Source organism: Rhinopithecus roxellana, chromosome 2 (assembly GCF_007565055.1).
Source record: "Rhinopithecus roxellana isolate Shanxi Qingling chromosome 2, ASM756505v1, whole genome shotgun sequence".
NCBI classification, from domain to species: domain Eukaryota; kingdom Metazoa; phylum Chordata; class Mammalia; order Primates; family Cercopithecidae; genus Rhinopithecus; species Rhinopithecus roxellana.
In genome coordinates, this window is record NC_044550.1 from 149,473,052 (window position 1) to 149,493,337 (window position 20,286).

General features: G+C 45.0%; 1 protein-coding gene across 5 annotated transcripts; it reads left to right on the forward strand.

Annotated features, from left to right (window-relative positions):
* The first annotated feature begins 7,499 nt into the window (after nucleotides 1–7,499).
* Nucleotides 7,500–19,456, forward strand: SPINK2 (serine peptidase inhibitor, Kazal type 2). 5 transcript variants are annotated; one of them, XM_030917355.1, is made up of 4 exons: nucleotides 7,500–7,627; nucleotides 8,626–8,660; nucleotides 17,502–17,611; nucleotides 19,135–19,456. In XM_030917355.1, exons 1-4 carry the CDS (start codon nucleotides 7,573–7,575, stop codon nucleotides 19,178–19,180), a joined length of 246 nt encoding a protein of 81 aa, XP_030773215.1. In that variant the 5' UTR covers nucleotides 7,500–7,572; the 3' UTR covers nucleotides 19,181–19,456. The 5 variants fall into 5 exon arrangements, with proteins under 5 accessions (XP_030773215.1, XP_030773205.1, XP_010387734.1 ...); XM_030917345.1 differs by having other exon boundaries at nucleotides 7,503–7,807; XM_010389432.2 differs by having other exon boundaries at nucleotides 7,503–7,780.
* Nucleotides 19,457–20,286: the final 830 nt, after the last annotated feature.

The window sequence follows — 20,286 nt, forward strand, 5'->3', positions numbered from 1 at the left end:
CCAAAGCTTCACTTTTATATTTTGAGATGATAGTAGACTTGCATGTAGTTGTTAGAAAATAGTATAGTAATATCTTGCGTAACTATAATGTAGAAAATAGGAAACTGACAATACAGTCTACTAACTTTAATCAGATTTCACCAGTTTTACCAATGTTCATTTGTGCGTGTTTGTGTGTGTATTTAATTCTATGCAATTGTATCCACATTTGAAGATTCCTGTGACCACCAACCCCGTGAAGATACATAACAGAATAAAAAAAACCCAGGGTTTACTTTCCTTTTCTTTTTTTTTCTTTTTTTTCTTTTAAAAAAGGGCTGGTCGTGGTAACTCACACCTGTAATCCCAGCACTTTGGGAGGCTGAAGCGGGCGGATCACTTGAGGTCAGTAGTTTGAGACCAGCCTGACCAACATGGCAAAACTCTGTCTCTACTGAAAATACAAAAATTAGCCTGGCGTGGTGGTGCACGCCTGTAGTCCCAGCTACCCGGGAGGCTGATGCAGGAGAATCACTTGAACCCAGGAGGTGGAGGTTGCAGTGAGATGAGATTGCGCAACTGCACTCCACCCTAGGTCACAGAGAGAGACTCCATCTCAAAAACAAAAATAAAAAACAGCCACCGCGTCTGGCCTGCTTTGATTGATTGATTGATTGATTGTGTGTTTTTTTTTTTTTTTTTTTTGACACGGAGTCTCACTCTGTCACTCAGGCTGGAGTGCTGTGGCACAATGTCGGCTCACTGCAACCTCTGTCTTCTGGGTTCAAGCGATTATCCTGCCTCAGCTTCCCGAGTAGCTGGGACTGCAGGCATGTCCACCACACACCTGGCTAACTTTTGTAGTTTTAGTAGAGATGGGGTTTCACCATGTTGGTCAGGCTGGTCTCGAACTCCTGACCTCAAGTGATCCACCTGACTTGGCCTCCCAAAGTGCTAGGATCACAGGCATGAGCCCCCACCCCTGGCCCCAAGTTTTCTTTTTTGTGGGATAAATGCCCAAGAGTGCAATTACTGAGTCATATGTCATATGGTATTTGTATGTTTAGATTTTTTTTTTTTTTCGAGATAGAGTCTCACTCTGTCACCCAGGCTGGAGGGCAATGGCGCAATCTCGGCTCACCACAACCTCCGCCTCCCAGGTTCAAGGGATTCTCCCTGCCTCAGCCTTCTGAGTAGCTGGGATTACAGGCACCCACCACCAAGACCAGCTAATTTTTGTATTTTTAGTAGAGACAGAGTTTTGCCATGTTGGCCAGGCTGGTCTCAAACTCCAACCTCAGGTGATCCACCCGCCTTGGCCTCTCAAAGTGCTGGGATTACAAGCGTGAGCCACCATGCCTAGCCACTTAGATTGTTAAGAAGCTGCCAAACTCTATTCCAGAGCAACCATACTATTTTATTTTATTTTATTATTGTATTTATTTTTTGAGATGAAGTCTCGCTCTGTCACCCAGGCTGGAGTACAGTGGCTCAATCTCAGCTCAGTGGAACCTCTACCTCCTGGGTTCAAGCGATTCTCCTGCCTCAGCCTCCTGAGTAGCTAGGATTACAGGCGCACACCACTATGACCATCTAATTTTGTTTTTGTATTTTCAGTAGAGACAGGAGTTCAGCATGTTGGCCAGGCTGGTCTCGAACTCCTGACCTCAGGTGATCTGCCCACTTCAGCCCCTGAAAATGCTGGGATTACAGGCATGAGCCACTGCGCCCAGCCTATTTATTTATATTTATATTTTTGAGGTGGAATCTCACTCTGTTGCCCAGATTGGAGTACCGTGGTGCGATCTCAGCTCATGGCAACTTCTGCCTCCCGGGTTCAAGTGATTCTCCTGTCTCGGCCTCCTGAGTAGCTAGGATTACAGGCACACGCCATCATGCCTGGCTAATTTTTGTATTTTTAGTGGAGATGGGGTTTCACCATGTTGACCAAGCTGGTCTTGTACTTCTGACCTCAAATGATCCACCCTCCTCAGCCTCCCAAAGTGCTGGGATTACAGGCGTGAGCCACTGTGCCCGGCCAGAGTAGGTGTACTATTTCACATTTCCGTGAACAATGAGTAATCCACTTTTTCCACATCCTTGCCAGCATTTGATGTTACTACTGTTTTTTATTTTAGTCATTCTGACAGGTGTGTAGTGTTATTGCAGTTTTTATTTTGCATTTCCCTAGTGGCTTACAATGTTATGCTCATCTGCCACCTGTATATCCTCTCCAGGGAAATGTTTATTCATATATTTTTGCCCACTTTCTAATCATGTATTTTTTTTATTCTTGGTTTTGAGATCTCTTTATATATTTTAGACAAAATATGTTCTCCTGGTCTACAATTTCTCCTTTTCCCTCTCTCTCTCTCTCTTTTTTTTTTTTTGTTTGAGATGGTGTCTTGCTGTTGCCCAGGCTGGAGTGCAGTGGCGCTATCCCGGCTTACTGCAATTTCTATCTCCCAGGTTCAAGTGATTCTTGTGCCTCAGCCTTCTGCCTTTTTTGTTTGTTTGTGTTTAGAGATGGAGTGTCCCTGTGTTGCCCAGGCTGGAGTGCAGTGGCTATTCACAGGTGAGATCATTAAGCACTACAGCCTCAAACTTCTTTTTTGTTTTTGAGACGGAGTTTCGCTCTTGTTGCCCAGGCTGGAGTGCAATGATGTGATCTCGGCTCACTGCAACCTCCACCCCCGGATTCAAGTGATTCCCCTGCCTCAGCCTTCCAAGTAGCTGGGATTAAAGGGATGTGCCACCACACCCAGCTAATTTTGTATTTCCAGTAGAGATGAGGTTTTTCCATGTTGGTCAGGCTGGTCTCGAACTCCCGACCTCAGGTGATCTGCCCACCTCAGTTTCCCAAAGTGCTGGGATTACAGGTGTGAGCCACCATGCCCGGTCTATACTAGAGCATCAAACTTCTGAGCTCAAGTGATCCTTCTGCCTCAGCCTCCCGGGTAGCTGACATTACAGGTGCTTGCCACTGAGCCTTGCTACTTTTCATCTTCTGTTTTTTGTTCTTTTTTTTTCCGAGAGTTTCACTCTGTTGCCCAGGCTGGAGTGCAACGGCATGATCTCGGTTCACCGCAACCTCCATCTCCCGGGTTCAAGTGATTCTCCTGCCTCAGCCTCCTGAGTAGCTGGGATTACTGGCATGTGCCACCAAGCCCGACTAATTTTTTGTGCTTTTAGTAGAGACAGGGTTTCACCATGTTGGCCAGGCTGGTCTCAAACTCCTGATCTCAGGTGATCCGCCCACCTTGGCCTCCCAAAGTGCTGGGATTATAGGCATGGGCCACTGCACCCAGCCTCATCTTCTGCATAGGTTTTTGTTTTTGTTTTTGTTTTCAGAGCAAATGCTTTCTCCTATGCTTTTCTCTAAAATTTTAAAGTTTCATATTTTAAGTCTATGTTTCATTTTGAGCTAATTTTAGTATAACAGAGCTTGCTTTTTTATGCCTATGGCTGCATTTCAAAAGCCTAGAATTGATTATTAAATAGGTATTGGATAATATGTTTTGATGGGGTTAGTAATAAGATCTTAGTAGGCTGTAGCATGAGAAACCGTGAAAGCTCCTCTCTAGGCCCCTATGAGGACAAGGGGAGCAGCAGGAACTGACAGAAAACTAAAATTGAAAGTCAGACTTCTACAGGCAGAATTAGCTAGATAATTCATGATTAAAAAAAACATGATTTTAGCCGGGCGTGGTGGCTCAAGCCTGTAATCCCAGCACTTTGGGAGGCCGAGACGGGTGGATCACGAGGTCAGGAGATAGAGACCATCCTGGCGAACACGGTGAAACCTCGTCTCTACTAAAAAATACAAAAAACTAGCTGGGCGAGGTGGCGGGCGCCTGTAGTCCCAGCTACTCCGGAGGCTGAGGCAGGAGAATGGCGTAAACCCAGGAGGCGGAGCTTGCAGTGAGCTGAGATCCGGCCACTGCACTCCAGCCTGGGCGACAGAGTGAGACTCTGTCTCAAAAAAAAAAAAAAAACATGATTTTAAAGGTAGTGACCAGATAATAAGACTGAAAAAAAAATTTTATTTTGCCTAAATTGTCTAGACACTTTATCAATTTTTTTTTATTCATTTTGAGCTATGGTGACCTAAGCAGCAATGAATACCTAAAAAATGACTAAAAACCAAACTACAAGGATTAACCACAAAACAGATCTTTTAGCTTGCACCTGGTTTTACCCTCCAACAAACATGCCAGTGGTCTGCATGGCTATTTTTTGGGTATGTTTGGCTTAAGGTCAGTAAACTAAGGCCCATAACCTAAATACGGCCTGCTGCCTATTTTTGTAAAGTCTTATTAGAATATAGCCATGCCAGCTGGGCATAGTGGCTCATGCCTATAATCTTAGCACTCTGGGAGGCTGAGGCAGGCAAGATCACTTGAGCTCTGGAGTTTGAGACCAGCCTGGGCAACATGGCAGAACCCCGTGTATTAGCCCGTTTTTACAATGCTGATAAAGACATACCTGAGACTGGGAAGAAAAGAAGTTTAATTGGACTTACAGTTCCACATGGCTGGGGGGCCTCACAATCATGGTGGGAGGTGAAAGGCATTTCTTACATGGTGGCAGCAAGAGAAAAAATGAAGAAGCAAAAGTGGAAACTCCTGATAAACCCATCAGATCTCCTGGACTTATTCACTATCATGAGAACAGCATGGGAAAGACTGGGCCCCATGATTCAATTATCCCCCTGGGTCCCTCCCACAACATTTGGGAATTCTGGGACATACAATTCAAGTTGAGATTTGAGTGGGGATACAGCCAAACCATATCACCTACTTCTACAAAAAATACAAAAATATTAGCTGGGTGTTGTGGTGCATGCCTGTAGTCCCAGCTACTTGTGGGGCTGAGGTGGGAGGAGGCTAAGGTTGAGGCTGCAGTGAGCCAAGATCACGCCACTGTACTCCAGCCTGGGTGACACAGCAAGACCTTCTCTCAAAAAAACAAAACAAAACAAAACAAAGCAAAAAAAGAATACAGTCATGCCCATTCATTAAGTTACAGTCTATGTCTCCTTTTGCACTACAATGACAAAGTTTAGTTGTGACAAGAAATCAACGGTACTTACTATCTGGCCCTTTACAGAAAATGTTTTTTGACCGTTGTTCTTGGCTCACAAATGCTGAGACAACATGTGAAAAGCACCATGATAGAAAATATTTCTGAGGTATAACTATCAATGTTTTTTTTTTTTTTTTTTTTTTTTTTTTTTTTTTTTGAGACAAGTTCTCACTCCTATCACCCAGGCTGAAATGTAGTGGTGTGATCATGGCTCACTGCAGCCTCCACCTCCCAGGCTCAGGTGATCCTCCCACTTCAGCCTCCTGAGTAGCTGGGACTACAGGTGCGTGTCACCACACTAGGCTAATTTTTGTATTTTTTGTAGAGACAGGGTTTTGTCACCATGTTGCCTCCCTTCCCCTGCCCTCCTTGCGCCCCCTGTGAGTGGCGCTGGCACTCCAACTCCTGGGCTCAAGCAATCTGCCCGCCTCTGCCTCCCAAAGTGCTGGGATTACAGGCATGAGCCATCCTGCCAGTCAGTCAACTCTTTGAAACAAAATAACATAAAGGCAGCTGTATCCACACATATCACATTTATAAGAAATCTATCTTGAGGTGTAAATGGCTTTTCTTCTGAAGCCGAAATTCCTACTCACACAACTCTGAGCATTGCCCCTGAGTCTGGGGTCAGATTGGTGTTCCCAGAGCGTCAAAGGTGTTTGTAAGCAAGTGCACATGTCATTTGGTAACAGACATCCAACACAGTTGAGAAAGCGTTATATATAAATTATATTTTACCAATTCTTGATAAGAATCTTCAGCAAAATGACCTGTGACCATTTTATGACTGTTGTTCAAAGAACTGAATGTGATGTGACTTAGAAAAGTACTAACACTCATTTCAAATTTACCCCTTGGCCTCAGATAGGATACCAGCCAGAACTCAACCATGTGTGGTGCCAAGCGGAGTTGAAAACTGCACAGTGTCTTCTTGTTCCAGCCCTTGAGGTTGCTAAGGTCAAGGGGTGGGCATGGGAACATGCCAGTCATAAGGTGATTCTCCATCAGCTCTACACCTCCCCTTCTATACTCTGCTATGTGGTGCCAGGTCTCAGCAGACCTCATTTCTGCTTTTCCAGCTGGCTTCTGCAAGGTTATGCCCATAGGGTCCGTGAGGGGAACAACCAGAAGGCAGGAGGAGGGAGAAGGGACTGGCTCCTGCCTGCTGGCTGTTTCTTTCAGCAGTGCCACAGCAATGACTCTTCATCACTCTGACAGAATCAGCTGGCTCCAGTCTCCAGCACTTTTTTTTTTTGAGACAGAGTTTCACTCTGTTGCCCAGGCTGGAGTGTAGTGGTGTGCTTGGCTCACTGCAACCTCCACCTCCCGGGTTCAAGAAATTCTCATGCCTCAGCCTCCTGAGTAGCTGGGATTACAGGAGTATGGCAACATGCCCACTAATTTTTGTATTTTTAGTGGAGACTAGGTTTCACCATGTTGTCCAGGCTGGTCTCAAACTCTGACCTCAAGTGATCCACCCACTTCAACCTCCCAAAGTGCTGGGATTACAGCACAAATCTGACCCCAGACTCAGGGGCAATGCTCAAAGTTGTGTGAGTAGGAATTTCGGCTTCCAAAGAAGGGCTGGGCAACATGGTGAGAACCCCTCTCTACAAAAAATGCAAAAATTAGCTGGGCATGGTGGCACATATCTGTGGTCCCAGCTACTTGGGAGAGAGGCTGAGGTGGGAGGATACCTGGAACTTGGGAGGTGGAGGTTACAGTGAGCTGAGATTAAGCCACTGCACTCCAGCCTGGGCAAAAGAGCGAGATCCTGTCTGAAATTTAAATAATAATAATTTATTATGTATTTTCAAGTAGCTAAATGAAAGGATTTTGAATGCTCTCAACACAAAGTAATAATAAATGTTTGAGGTGATGAATATGCTAATTATCCTGTTTTGATCACTACACATTGTATATATCCAAATATCACTATGTACCCCCATAAATATGTACAATCATTATATGTCAACTAAAATAGTTAAAAAATACATTAAAAGAGGGAAAGGCGGAACGCTTCCTGAGAGCAAGGACCTCCTTTGTCGAGGTCAGGGCTGTGTCTTCAGCAACAAAACACTATCTGGGATTTAGTAGATGCTTAAGAAATAGGGGTTGATTGACAGAGCTCCCAAGAGTTCCACGAGGGTTCCCTAGGGCTCTCAGGTTCTTGTATGTCGGAGGGAGAGTCTTCCCCTTAGTCTCCTCGGCGGGAAGGAGAGGGTGTTGGGCAACAACCACCCCTTCCTCTATCTCCCTCGCCCCCTCCTTCCCCATGGCCCCCTCCCCCGTCCTTCTACCTTTCTCCTTCCCAGTCCTTCCCGGTTCTCCCTCGACCCCCTTCACGGCTCCTCTTCCCGCCGCCCCTCTTGCCTTCGCCACCTACCCCTGCACTTCCTCCCACTCTCGCCCCGCCCCTTCTTCCTCCCTTCCCCCGCCCTCCCCGCGCCCCTTTCGAGTGGCGCTGGCACCACAGCGCAGGGGCCAGACGCCCGGCGCGGGAGGAGGATGGCGCTAGCGGTGCTGCGCTTGGCGCTGCTGCTCCTGGCAGTTACCTTCGCAGGTAGCGCTCGGAGCGGTCCTGGAGAGCGGGGACCTCTGGAGAAAAGCGGGAGAGGGAGTCACGCCGGCGGCGGCCCCTGCCCGGCTCTGGGCGGCCTCGGCGACGGTACCCGCACGGCCGTTACGGGCGGTTCCCCAGAGGACCTGTCGCCAGGTGGAGGAGCGCGAACTGGGGGGTGTGGTTAGTTCTTGCTTGGACTTCACTCCCAGCTCCAAGGACACCTGCTGTCTAGAGCGCTTTCTCTGTTAAAGTAGATTTTCAGGTGCCCAAGATGAGGAGTTGGGTTTTTATGTATGGTCCCACAGGTCCCCGATATGCGCAGGAATGAGGAATTGTGGATGCTTACGAGAAAGGGGTTTTACTCCACACCTCTCTTAAAATGGAGTTAAAATGCTCACATCTTGCATTAAATTTTGTATTTGTTACCCCGAGTTGCAAAGGAAAAGCACATCATGAACTATTAATTAAGGGTTACTTCCTTGGCCAGCAGCGGTGGCTTGGGCGGGTAGTACCAGTTACTCCGGAGGCTGAGGCGGAAGGCTCGCTTGAGACCAGGAATTGAAGCTGCAGTGCGCTAGCGCGACTTTTATTCCGTAGCTTCAAAGTCCTTTCTCAAGCAAACCTAATGGGAACAGAACCAAATGTTATTTCTGTGTGCTTGTGGGGAGAGGTGCCATAAAAAACTGAATATCCTTTCTGGAGGAAGTGGGATGGGGACAGTTTAAAGAAGGTAGGATTTAGAGGGGAAAATAGAAGATGTGACCTGGATAAATCCCAAACTGGATTTTAAAACATCCTTATGAAGCTGGATGTGGTGGCTCACGCCTCGAATTCCAGCACTTTGGGAGGCCTAGGCAGGAAGATCGCTTGAACCCAGGAGGTCAAGAACAGCCTGGGCAACAGCAAGACCTCATTTAAAAAAAAAAAAAAAAAAGTCCTCATGAACAATACCTTACTTTGATCCCATACTGTAAAATGTCTATGCTTTCTTCTTACAGGCCCTCTGTTCCGTCGATTTTCAAAATATAAAACGGTAAGTAGGAAACCACTTGTACTGTTTCTACCAATACAGTGAAGCCCAAAACCGTCTGGGAGGGAGGCTGGCTTTCAGGTCTGACCTGCCACTTTTGAAACCATTGAGGACTGCGTTTGAAACCAGGTTGTCAGGCAGCCCTTTTGATTCAGATAAAAGTGTACATTTTAGTTGAAAACAGCTCAGTCTTTGCTTCTGTTAGTGTTTTCTTTAAAGATTCAAAAGGTCCTTAGAAAAATAGTTATGCCTTGTACTAGATATTTTATGTACTTTTTCAAATTAAATTGTGAGGATGTAAATGGAGACCAACCAAATGAGAACAAGCAAAGGCTGTGTTTTTCAGGGCTTGTTATAGCAAGAGAGTCAGCCTCAGCCACTGTCACTTGCATTTGAGCAGGGACTCGAGTCAAAGAGAGGAGTGCGAAAACTATAGTGGAAAAAAGGAATGGTTTCAGGTATGGCCTGATTGGAGGCTGTTGGCACAGGGAAGCTGCAGGTGAGCTAGCTAGAAGCAGGACATTCTATGGTATGGGTTAGGGGTGCGTATTTGATTTTCTCTGGTTGTCCTAAGTTGGAATCAAGGACAGAAATTATGGAAGCTGTCAGTTAGTAATCAAGTCTTAACTATTTTGTGGCCGGGCGCAGTGGCTGATGCCTGTAATCCCAGCACTTTGGGAGGCTGAGGTGGGCAGATCACGAGGTCAGGAGATCAAGACCATCCTGGCTAACATGGTGAAACCCCGTCTGTACTAAAAATGCAAAAAATTAGCCAGGCATCATGGCACGTGCCTGTAATCCCAGCTACTGGGGAGGCTGAGGCAGGAGAATTGCTTGAACCCAGGAGGCAAAAGTTGCAGTGAGCTGAGATCACACTACTGCACTCTAGCCTGGATGACAGAGTGAGACTCCATCTCAAAAAAAAAAAAAAAAAAAAAAAAAAAAGGCCTAGCCATTTTGGGCTGATTGTTCAAGGGGTTATTATTTGGCTTCCTGGGCTGTCACTAGAGATAGCAGTCTGATTTCCTTCAAGTCTGACTTATAGCCGGCTGGCCCCCTGGCTTGGTTATTCTAAATAATGGTTTGAGTTCCCGGGCAGGATGCTGCAGATTGTGGGTCAGAGTTCTGTTTTATATAAGGTCTAGTCATTGTCTGTTTATTTGGTCTCTCAATTCTCACAATGATGTTGTAAGATAGACATTATCTGACATATGAGGATATTGACTTCAGTAGGTTAACTCTGAGCATTTAGCTCGGAGTAGACTTCTTCCAGGTAGCCTTCCCACGCGATTCCCTTCCTCCAAAGTAGAGATGTAGATATATATACACACACACTTTCTCTCTGCTTACCTATACTGCATCATCATCACCATCATAACAATAAATACTTAGATACCTATGTGCCACACCAGTGTTCTAAATGCTTCATATATAATAACTAATTTCATCTTTCACAGTACTGTGAAGTAGGGATCATTATTTCATTATTATCCCCTTGGTCAAGGTCACATGGAAGTGGTGGAGCTATGCTTCTCATCCAGGCAGACTGACTCCAGATCCAGTGCTTTTCTCTACCCCATCACAGCTTTAGATTGTAATTGCCTGTTTGCCTATGTCCTCCAGGAAACTATGCCTGTTGTCAGGTATAATGTCTTATTTGCTATTTGGTGCTCAGTCTTCAGCATCTCATGGATGCCCAATAACACTTTTAGTCAGTGATTCGGTTTGCTTGGGTTTGATTTTCTTTTAGAAAATGGGAGTTATGGTACCTTCGTTTTAAGGCTGGGATTAGGGTAAAGTGAGTGAGTTCCTACATGTAGAATTTAAGAAGGCATTCACACTCAGGAGGCAATGCAAGTGCTGCAGGACCTGCTGTCTTTTTTTTTTTTTTGAGACAGAGTCTTGCTTTGTCATCCAGGCTGGAGTGCAGTGGTGAGATCTCTGCTCACTGCAACCTCTGCCTCCTAGGTTCAAGTGATTCTCCTGCATCAGTCCACCAAGTAGCTGAGACTACAGGCTTGTGTCACCACGCCCGGCTAATTTTTTTGTATTTTTAGTAGAGATGGGGTTTCACCATGTTGGCCAGACTGGTCTCGAACTCCTGACCTCACAGGATCCACCCACCTTGGCCTTCTAAAGTGCTGGGATTACCGTCATGAGCCACCGCTCCTGGCCTGGACCTGCTGTCTTTTGACAGGATTGTTAAAAGGATGACTTACACAAGAGATCTTTGGTTTGGCTGGTTTTTGTGCAGTGGTGTTTACAACTAATTGATCACAACCACAGATTTCTCTGTTCCTTTTTCATTCCACTGCTTCACTTGACCAGTCTTAAGAAAAAAGAGAGAGAGAGAGAGATTGATCTTTGGTTTTTCTTCCTTATTTCCATTGCCACTGCTCTAATTTAGGGCCCCCATTATCTCTCACCTAGATTAGCATAGTGGCTTTTCAATGCGTTTTCCCCAGCCTTTTGGTATCTTCACTTTCCAGTTCCTGCTACACACTGCTGCTCCAATTAGTCTCTAAAATGTTGACTGAATGTAGCATGTCTCTGTGCAAAATCTTCAAGGACTTCTCATTGCCCACAGAGAAAGTCTAACCTCATCAACACAACCTACTTTTCTACCTGTACCTTCTGGTGTTTTCTCATAGTATATCCTCCTCCATTGTTAGTGCCACACCTTTTTTTTTTTTTTTTTTTGAGATGGAGTTTCATTCTTGTTGCCAGGGTGGAGTGCAGTAGCACAATTTTGGCTCACTGTAACCTCCATCTCCTGAGTTCAAGCAATTCTCCTGTCTCAGCCTCCCAAGTAGCTGGGATTACAGGTGTGCAACACCATGCCTGGCTAATTTCTGTATCTTTAGTAGAGATTGGGTTTCACCATGTTGACTAGGCTGGTCTCAAACTCCTGACCTCAGGTCATCCCCCTCCCAAAGAGTTGGGATTACAGGCATGAGCCACCGTGCCCAGCCTGATTACTGTAGTTTTATAGTAAGTTTCAAAATGAGGACGTGTGAATCCTCCAACCATTTTTTCTTATTCAAGAATGTTTTGGCTACTTGGAGTCCCTTATATTTCTATCTGAATTTTAAGATCAATTCGTCAGTTTCTGCTGCAAAAAAAAGGCAGCTAAGATTTTGATGGGGATTCCATTGAACTTGTATATCTATTTGGAGAGTATTGCCATCTTAAAAGTGTTAAGTCTTCTGATCCATGAACATGGGATGTCTTTCTATGTATTTAGGCCTTTAATTTCTTTCAACAATGCTTTGTAGTTTTCAGTATACGTGTCTTACACTTTGTAAATATTTATTCCTAATTTTTTTTTTTTTTTTTTGAGACAAAGTCTCATTCTGTTGCCCAGGCTGGATGCAATGGTGTGATCTCGGTTCACTGCAACCTCCGCCTCCTGGGTTCGAGTGATTCTCCTGCCTCAGCCTCCTGAGTAGCTGGGATTACAAGCGCATGCCACCACGTCCAGCTAATTTTTGTATTTTTAGTAGAGATGGGGTTTCACCATGTTGGTCAGGCTGGTCTCAAACTCCTGACCTTGTGATCCGCCCGCCTTGGCCTCCCCAAGTGCTGGGATTACAGGAATGAGCCACCACATCTGGCCTTTCTAAATGTTTTATTCTTTTTTTTTTTGAGACAGTGTCTCACTCTGTTACCCAGGCTGGAGTGCAGTGGAGCCATCTTGACTCACTGCAACCTCCGCCTCACAGGTTCAAGTGATTCTCCTGACTCAGCCTCCCAAGTGGCTGGATTACAGTCTCCCGCCACCATGCCCAGCTACTTTTGTGTGTGTGTGTATATATATTTTATTTATTTATTTATTTATTTATTTTGAGATGGAGTCTTACTCTGTCACCCAAGCTGGAGTGCAATGGTATGATCTCAGCTCACTGCAACCTCCACCTCCTGGGTTCAAGCGATTCTCCTGCCTCAGCCTCCTGAGTAGTTGGGATCACAGGCACCCACCACCATGCCCAGCTAATTTTTGTATTTTTAGTAGTGATGGAGTTTCACCAGGCTGGCCAGGCTGGTCTTGAATTCCTGACCTCGGGTGATCCGCCCACCTCAGCCTCCCAAAGTGCTGGGATTACAGCTGTGAACTACTGTGCCCGGCCTATATTTTTTTAGTAGAGACAGGGTTTCACCATGTTGGCCAGGCTGATCTTGAACTCCTAACCTCAGGTGATCCTCGGCCTCCCAAAGTGCTGGGATTAAGGGTGTGAGCCACCACACTTGGCCCTAGAGATGTTTTATTCTTTTTGATGCTATTTTAAGTGGAGTTGTTTTCTTAGTATTATTTTCAGATTGTTCATTGTTAGTGTATAGAAATAAAATTGAATTTTATATATTGATCTTTTATCTTTCAACCTTGTTGAACTTGCTTGTTAGTCCTTTTTCTTTTTTCCAAGACTGAGTCTCGCTCTGTGGCTCATGCTAGAGTGCAATAGCATGATCATAACTTAATATAACCTTGAACTCCTGGGCTCCAGTGATCCTTCTTCCTCATCCTCCTGAGAAGCTAGGACTACACACACAGGTCACCACACATGGCATATTTTTAATTTTTTGTAGAGATGAGGTCTTGCTATGTTGCCCAGGCTGGTCTTGAACTCCTGGCCTCAAGTCATCCTCCCACCTCAGCCTCCCAAAGTACTGGAATTATAGGAATGAGCCACCATACTTGGCCTTGTTTATTAGTAATTATTGGTGTGTGTGTGTGTGTGCGTGTGTGTGTGTGTGAATTTCTTAGGAATTTCTGTATAACAAGATTGTGTCATCTTTGTTGCTTGTTTGTTTTTTGAGACAGAGTCTTACTCTTTCGCCAGGCTGGCGGGCAGTGGTGCAATCTCAGCTCACTACAACCTCCACTTCCCGGGTTCAAGCAATTCTCCTGCCTCAGCCTCTCAAGTAGCTGAGATTACAGGTGACTGCTACCACGCCTGAAAAATTTTTGCATTTTTAGTAGAGGCAGGGTTTCACCATGTTGGCCAGGCTCATCTCGAACTCCTGGCCTCAAGTGATCTGCCTGCCTCGGCCTCCCAAAGTGTCGGGATTACAGGCATGAGCCACTGTGCCCAGCCCTGTGTCATCTTTGAATAGAGATAGTTTTACTTCTTCCTTTCCCATCTGGGTGCATTTTATTTATTTTTCTTGGATAATTGTCCTGGCAAGAAACTTCGGTACAGTGTTGAATAGAAGAGGTGAAAGTGGACATACTTGTGTCTTGTGTTTTTTTTTTTCTGATTTTAGGGAAAAGCATTGAGTCCTTTACCACTGAGTAGAATGTTTGCTGTAGGTTATTTATGGATGCCTTTTGTTTTATTTTTGTTTTTGTTTTTTCTATGGATGCCTTTTATAAGGTTGAGGAAGTTCTCTTCTGTTCCTAGTTCATTGAGTGCTGTGTTTTTTGTTTGTTTGTTTGTTTTTTGTTGTTTGTTTGTTTTGAGACAGAGTTTCACTCTTGTGCCCTAGGCTGGAGTGCAATGGAGTGATCTTAGCTCACTGCAAACCTCTGCCTGCTGTGTTCAAGCGATTCTCCTGCCTCAACCTTTTTTTTTTTTTTTTTTTTTTTAAATCATAAAAGAGTTTTGGAGATTCCTTTAAACTGTTAACTCCAGTGCCAACCACTTCTCTTGCCACTGTGCCTTTGCTTGATCAATTTTATTTCCTTGCGGTAGACATTCTCCCAGCCTTCTATATTAAATTTTACCCATTCTTCAAGACCAGCATGTGTATTTCTTGATTGTCTTATTCCATCCTAAGCTCCTTATAGTCAGGATCCAACTTTTCTTTGTCTTTGTGTCTGCCATAACATCTGTAAATGAGTGACTATACCAGTAAACAATACAAGAAACTTTCAGGAGAAAAGCTTTAGGGCAGCGGTCCCCAACCTTTTTGGGACCAGGGACCAGTTTGTGGAAGACAATTTTTCCATGCACTGAGGCATGGGGTGGGGTGGGCAGAGATGGTTTGGGAAGAAACTCAGACCATCAGGCATTAGTTAGAAGTCTCTGCAGGGTGCGGTGGCTCACGCCTATAATCCCAGCACTTTGGGAGGCTGAGGCCGGCAGATCACAAGGTCAGGAGTTTGAGACCGTCCTGGCCAACATAGTGAAACCCAGTCTCTACTAAGAATACAAAAGTTAGCTGGGCGTGGTGGTGGGTGCCTTTAATCCTACCCATTTGGGAGGCTGAGGCAGGAGAATTGCCTGAACTCGGGAAGCGGAAATTGCAGTGAGCCAAGATGGCATCACTGCACTCTAGCCTGGGCGACAGAATAAGACTTTGTCAAAAAAAAAAAAAAAAAAAGGGCCAGGTGCGGTGGTTCATGCCTGTAATCCCAGCACTTTGGGAGGCTGAGGCAGGCGGATCACCTGAGGTCAGAAGTTTGAGACCAGCCTGGCTAACATGGTGAAACTCCATTTCTACTAAAAATACAAAAAATTAGCTGGGCGTGGTGACATGCGCCTGTAATACCAACTACTGGGGAGGCTGAGGCAGGACAATTGCTTGAACCCGGGAGGCGGAAGTTGCAGTGAGCCGAAATGGCGCCAATGCACTCCAGCTTGAGCAACAAGAGCAAAACTCCATTTCGGGAAAAAAAAAAAAAAAAAAAGCCTCATAAGGAGTGCGCAACCTAGATTCCTCGCATGCCCATGTCACAATAGGGTTCGTACTCCTATGAGAATCTAATGCCATCGCTGACCTGACAGGAGGCGGAGCTCAGTTGATAATGCTTACTGGCCAGCCACTTCCCTCCTGCTAACAGGAAGCCCAGTTCCTAACAGGCCATGGACTGGTACCAGTTTGTGGCCTGATGGTTGGAAACCCCTGCTCTAGAGTATAAAGGTCAGAGAATTGCTTAAAATTTTAGCATATCCTTCTATAAGAATTATTTTTATTTTAATTTGTCATTTTTTTGAGACAGTTTTGCTCTTGTTGTCTAGGCTGGAGTGCAGTGGTGCAATCTCGGTTCACTGCAACCTCTGCCTCCCAGGTTCAAACAATTCTTCTGTCTGAGCCTCTCGAGTTGCTGGGATTACAGGCGTATGCCACCGTACCCAACTAATTTTTGTATTTTTACTAGAGATGGGGTTTCACCATGTTGACCAGGCTGGTCTCAAACTCCTGACCTCAAATGATCCACCTGCCTCAGCCTCCCAAAGTGCTGGGATTACAGACATGAGCAACCACACTCTGCCCTTCTATAAGAATTAAAATGACATTAAGGAATAATAAATGTGCAGTGGCCCTCTTCCAGAGAGTGGAGAGGAAGTTTTGGGGCAATGTCTGCCCAGATTCAACTCTCTTCCTGTAGTTAGTATCTTGTGGGATGAAATTTGGAGCCTCCATAGATGATGAACCTGTTTTGAACATTTTTCCTTTGGCACGAATTTGCTTCAATTCTGAATCTCCTGCTTTCTTTAATGTTTTTGGCTAAATGTCAGTGCCTTAAAAGTTCCGATTGAAAGATTAGATTCCTGATTTTGTCTTGGCATTCAGGCAAGGTATTATGGTGGAACTTTTTTTTTTTTTTTTTTTTTTTTGAGAGACGGAGTCTCTTGTTGTCTAGGCTGGAGTGCTGTGGCCGGATCTCAGCTCACTGCAAGCTCCGCCTCCCGGGTTCACGCCATTCTCCTGCCTCAGCCTCCCAGGTAGCTGGGACTACAGGCGCCGCCACCTCGCCCGGCTAGTTTTTTTGTAGTTTTTAGTAGAGACCGGGTTTCACCGTGTTAGCCAGGATGGTCTCGATCTCCTGACCTCGCGATCCGCCCGTCTCGGCCTCCCAAAGTGCTAGGATTACAGGCTTGAGCCACCGCGCCCGGCCTATGGTGGAATTTAATAGAACATCCACATGGACATTGTAGTGAAGTGCAAATTATGAAGCTAGACAATAAAAAAGTAGGTATGGTGGCGTGTCCCAGACTTTCATTTAAAAATCAGCCAGATTGAAGCCTCTGAGGTCCTTTTTTTTTAAAATTTTTAAATTTTTTTTTTATTTTTTAGATGGAGTTTCGTTCTCATTGATCAGGTTGGAGAGTTGGAGTGCAATGGCATGATCTTGGCTCACCGCATCCTCTGCCTCCCAGGTTCATTTGATTCTCCTGCCTCAGTCTCATTCTCTTGAGTTCATGATCTGCCCGCCTTGGCCTCCCAAAGTGCTGGGATTATAGGCATGTACCACCATGCCCAGTTAATTTTGTATTTTTCAGTAGAGATGGAGTTTCTCCATGTTGGTCAGACTGGTCTCGAACTCCCAGCCTGGGTGATCTGCCCACCTTGGCCTCCCAAAGCGTTGGGATTACAGGCGTGAGCTACCACACCCGGCCAGGGTCCTTTTTTTACATAGCATGTATTGAACCATCACACCAACATTGTATCTGATTTTTGCATTAGAAATCTTTTTTTTGCCAGGTGCAGTGGCTCATGCCTGTAATCCTAGCACTTTGGGAGGCCAAGGTAGGTGGATGACCTCAGAAGTTCAAGACCAGCCTGGCCAACGTGGTGAAACCCTGTCTCTACTAAAAATACAAAAATTAGCTGGGCATGGAGGCACGCACCTGTAATCCCAGCTACTTGGGAGGCTGAGGCAGGAGAACTTGAACCCAGGAGGCAGAGGTTGCAGTGAGCTGAGATTGTGCCATTGCACACCAGCCTGGGAGACAGGGCGAGACTCTGTCTCAAAAAAATTTTTTTTTCTGGAAAATAAAAATATTTTTATTGAATGATTCTAGGAAATTTAGGGAGATCTGGGACATTTTCTCCTCTGAACTATTTTATGAGTGTATCTCAAGTCATTCTTGAATTTCTCTGTCCCTTTCTTTTTTCCAGCCATTCTGCGCTCGGTATCAATTACCAGGATGTCCCAGGGACTTTAATCCTGTGTGTGGCACTGACATGATCACTTATCCCAATGAATGTACTCTGTGCATGAAAATCAGGTAACATGATTTTACGGCTGTAGACTAGCCAAGTATTCTTCATTTCTTTTTCTTTCTTTCTTTTTTTTTTTTTTTTTTGACAGAGTCTCGCTCTGTCACCCAGGCTGGAGTGCAGTGGTGCAGTCTTGGTTCACTGCAACCTCTGCCTCCTGGGTTCAAGCAATTCTCGTGCCTCAGCCTCCAAAGTAGCTGGGATTATAGGCACCCGCCACCGCGCCTGGCTAATTTTTTATTTTTAGTAGAGACAGGGTTTCACCATGTTGGCCGGGCTGGTTTCGAACTCCTGACCTCAAGTGATCCACCCGCCTCGGTCTCCCAAAGTGCTGGGATTACAGGCGTGAGCCACCACGCCCAGCCTCTTCATTTCTTTTGTTGAATTTTGATTACTTAGGAGGTAGTGACTATTTTCTTAGATGTAAGAATCAAAAGTGATGATGGTAGTTCTCAGTTTTCAGGGTGATGGTTAAAGAGATGCAAAATCCTCAGTGCATTTTTCAGATCAAGTTAAACAATGAGATGTGTGATTAGTCAACTATAGGCCAGGTAATCAAATTATGTTATTGACCACTAATGCGAAATTTCGTAAAATTAAGAGTCTATTTATTAGTTAAACTCCATGAAGTATTAAATTTTATTTTTAATTCAAAGGGCATGTGTAGATGATCTGCACACCCTGTACTACTAGTCAGGAAGTGCGACTTACTGACTCTGCTTAGTAGAATGCTAAGTAATGAGGATATGATACTTGATATGCTTCATGTAGCACACCTGACCAGGTGACTGCGACTGCTCCTTTAGGTATGCAGCTTTGTACGTAGCAGGGATTCATTATTTGACCTCAGTTGGTCTTCTCTGTTTCTTTTTTTTTTTGAGACTGAGTCTCACTTATCACCTGACTCATTGCAACCCCTACCTCCCAGGTTCAAGCTATTCTCCTGCCTCAGCCTCCAGAGTAGCTGGGATTACAGGCATGCGCCATTACACCCGGGTAATTTTTTTTTTTTTTTTTGAGATGGAATTTCGCTCTTGTTGCCCAGGCTTGAGTCCATTGGCAAGATCTTGGCTCACTGCAACTTCCGCCTCCCGGGTTCAAGCGATTCTCCTGACTCAGCCTCCCAAGTAACTGGGATTACAGGCATGTGCCACCACACCTGGCTGATTTTTGTGTTTTTAGTAGAGATGGGGATTCACCATATTGGCCAGGCTGGTCTTGAACTCCTGACCTCCAGTGATCCACCCACCTTGGCCTCCCAAAGTGTTGGGATTACAGGCATGAGCCACCATGCCCAGCTCTCTGAGTGATTCTTTGGGGTTAATGTCCTGTGCCCTAGGGTTAGGGAAAAAATGGCAGACTGGTGACTTCCACCCTCTTTATTTCCTAGATTTAGTTTAAAAAATGATTAAGTAAGTGTAGCCATGGAAGGAATCTAATGTATATCTATATGGGTCTTTTTAACACAAATAATGAGACAGTTTCAGTATGGTAGGTAATAAATGTGTTTCTATGATTGTTCAATTTGCAGGGAAAGTGGTCAAAATATTAAAATCATCCGATATGGACCCTGCTGATGGAGCAGTTTACAGAACAGAAGGAGAGACCACCTTCACTGGCAGACTAGATAAATTGTGTTTCCCCCTTTTCTCTTTTCCTGTATTTCTTTACATAAGATTTGTTAACACACATCTTCTGAGAGCAGGTATGGAAGACAGCCATGTGTAGTGATGGATAATTTAAATAAAAACAGAATCCTTGTTTCTTGGCTTTTGCTCCTAGAGTTAGGCTTGCTGCCCAGATAACTTGTGCATTGCTTTATTTAGTTGAAATAAAATCAGCATTGAATTCAGTTCCTACTGTGCTATGTTGAAAATACCATTCTCATTGCAGAGGAGGTATCCTTTAAGAGTTTTTCAGCTGGGTCTGAGAATTAAATGGACATAAGACAGATCAACAGGAGGAAAGCATACAGACTTATTTAATACAAGTTTCACTTGGCATGGGAGCCTTCATAAAGAAATAAACACTTGGCCGGGCATGGTGGCTCACGCCTGTAATCCCAGCACTTTGGGAGGCCGAGGCGGGCAGATCATGAACTCAAGATATCGAGACCATCCTGGCCAACATGGCGAAACCCTGTCTCTACTAAAAATACAAAAATTAGCTGGGCATGGTGGTGCGTGCCTGTAATCCCAGCTACTTGGGAGGCTGAGGCAGGAGAATCACTTGAACCCGGGAGGCAGGGGTTGCAGTGAGCTGAAATCCCACCACTGCACTCCAGCCTGGGCAACAGAGCGAGACTCCATCTCGAAAGAAAGAAAAAGAAATAAACACTCAAAGGCAAAGACTATATGCCGAATTAGACAAAGAGTTGTGAATTATGAAAGTGTGACACGGCAGAGGGGCTTGGGCTGAGTTAATTGGGTGGAGAAGTGGCTGGGAGGATAAGGATTAGTCTAACAAGGTTGGTTTGTACGCGTTTCCCTTGACCTCAATTTCCAATTTCCCCCCGTCCTTGATGATAAGAATGTTACTTTACTTCTAGCATAGAGAGGACGTCTTTCACAGGGGAATTTTATCTCCTGCTTTTAAGAAACAAGGAAAGTCAATGATCTTCTTGCACCTGCTGTTTTTCAAGTGCTTTTAGCTCAAAATAGTTAATATGCCAGGGCAGCATATA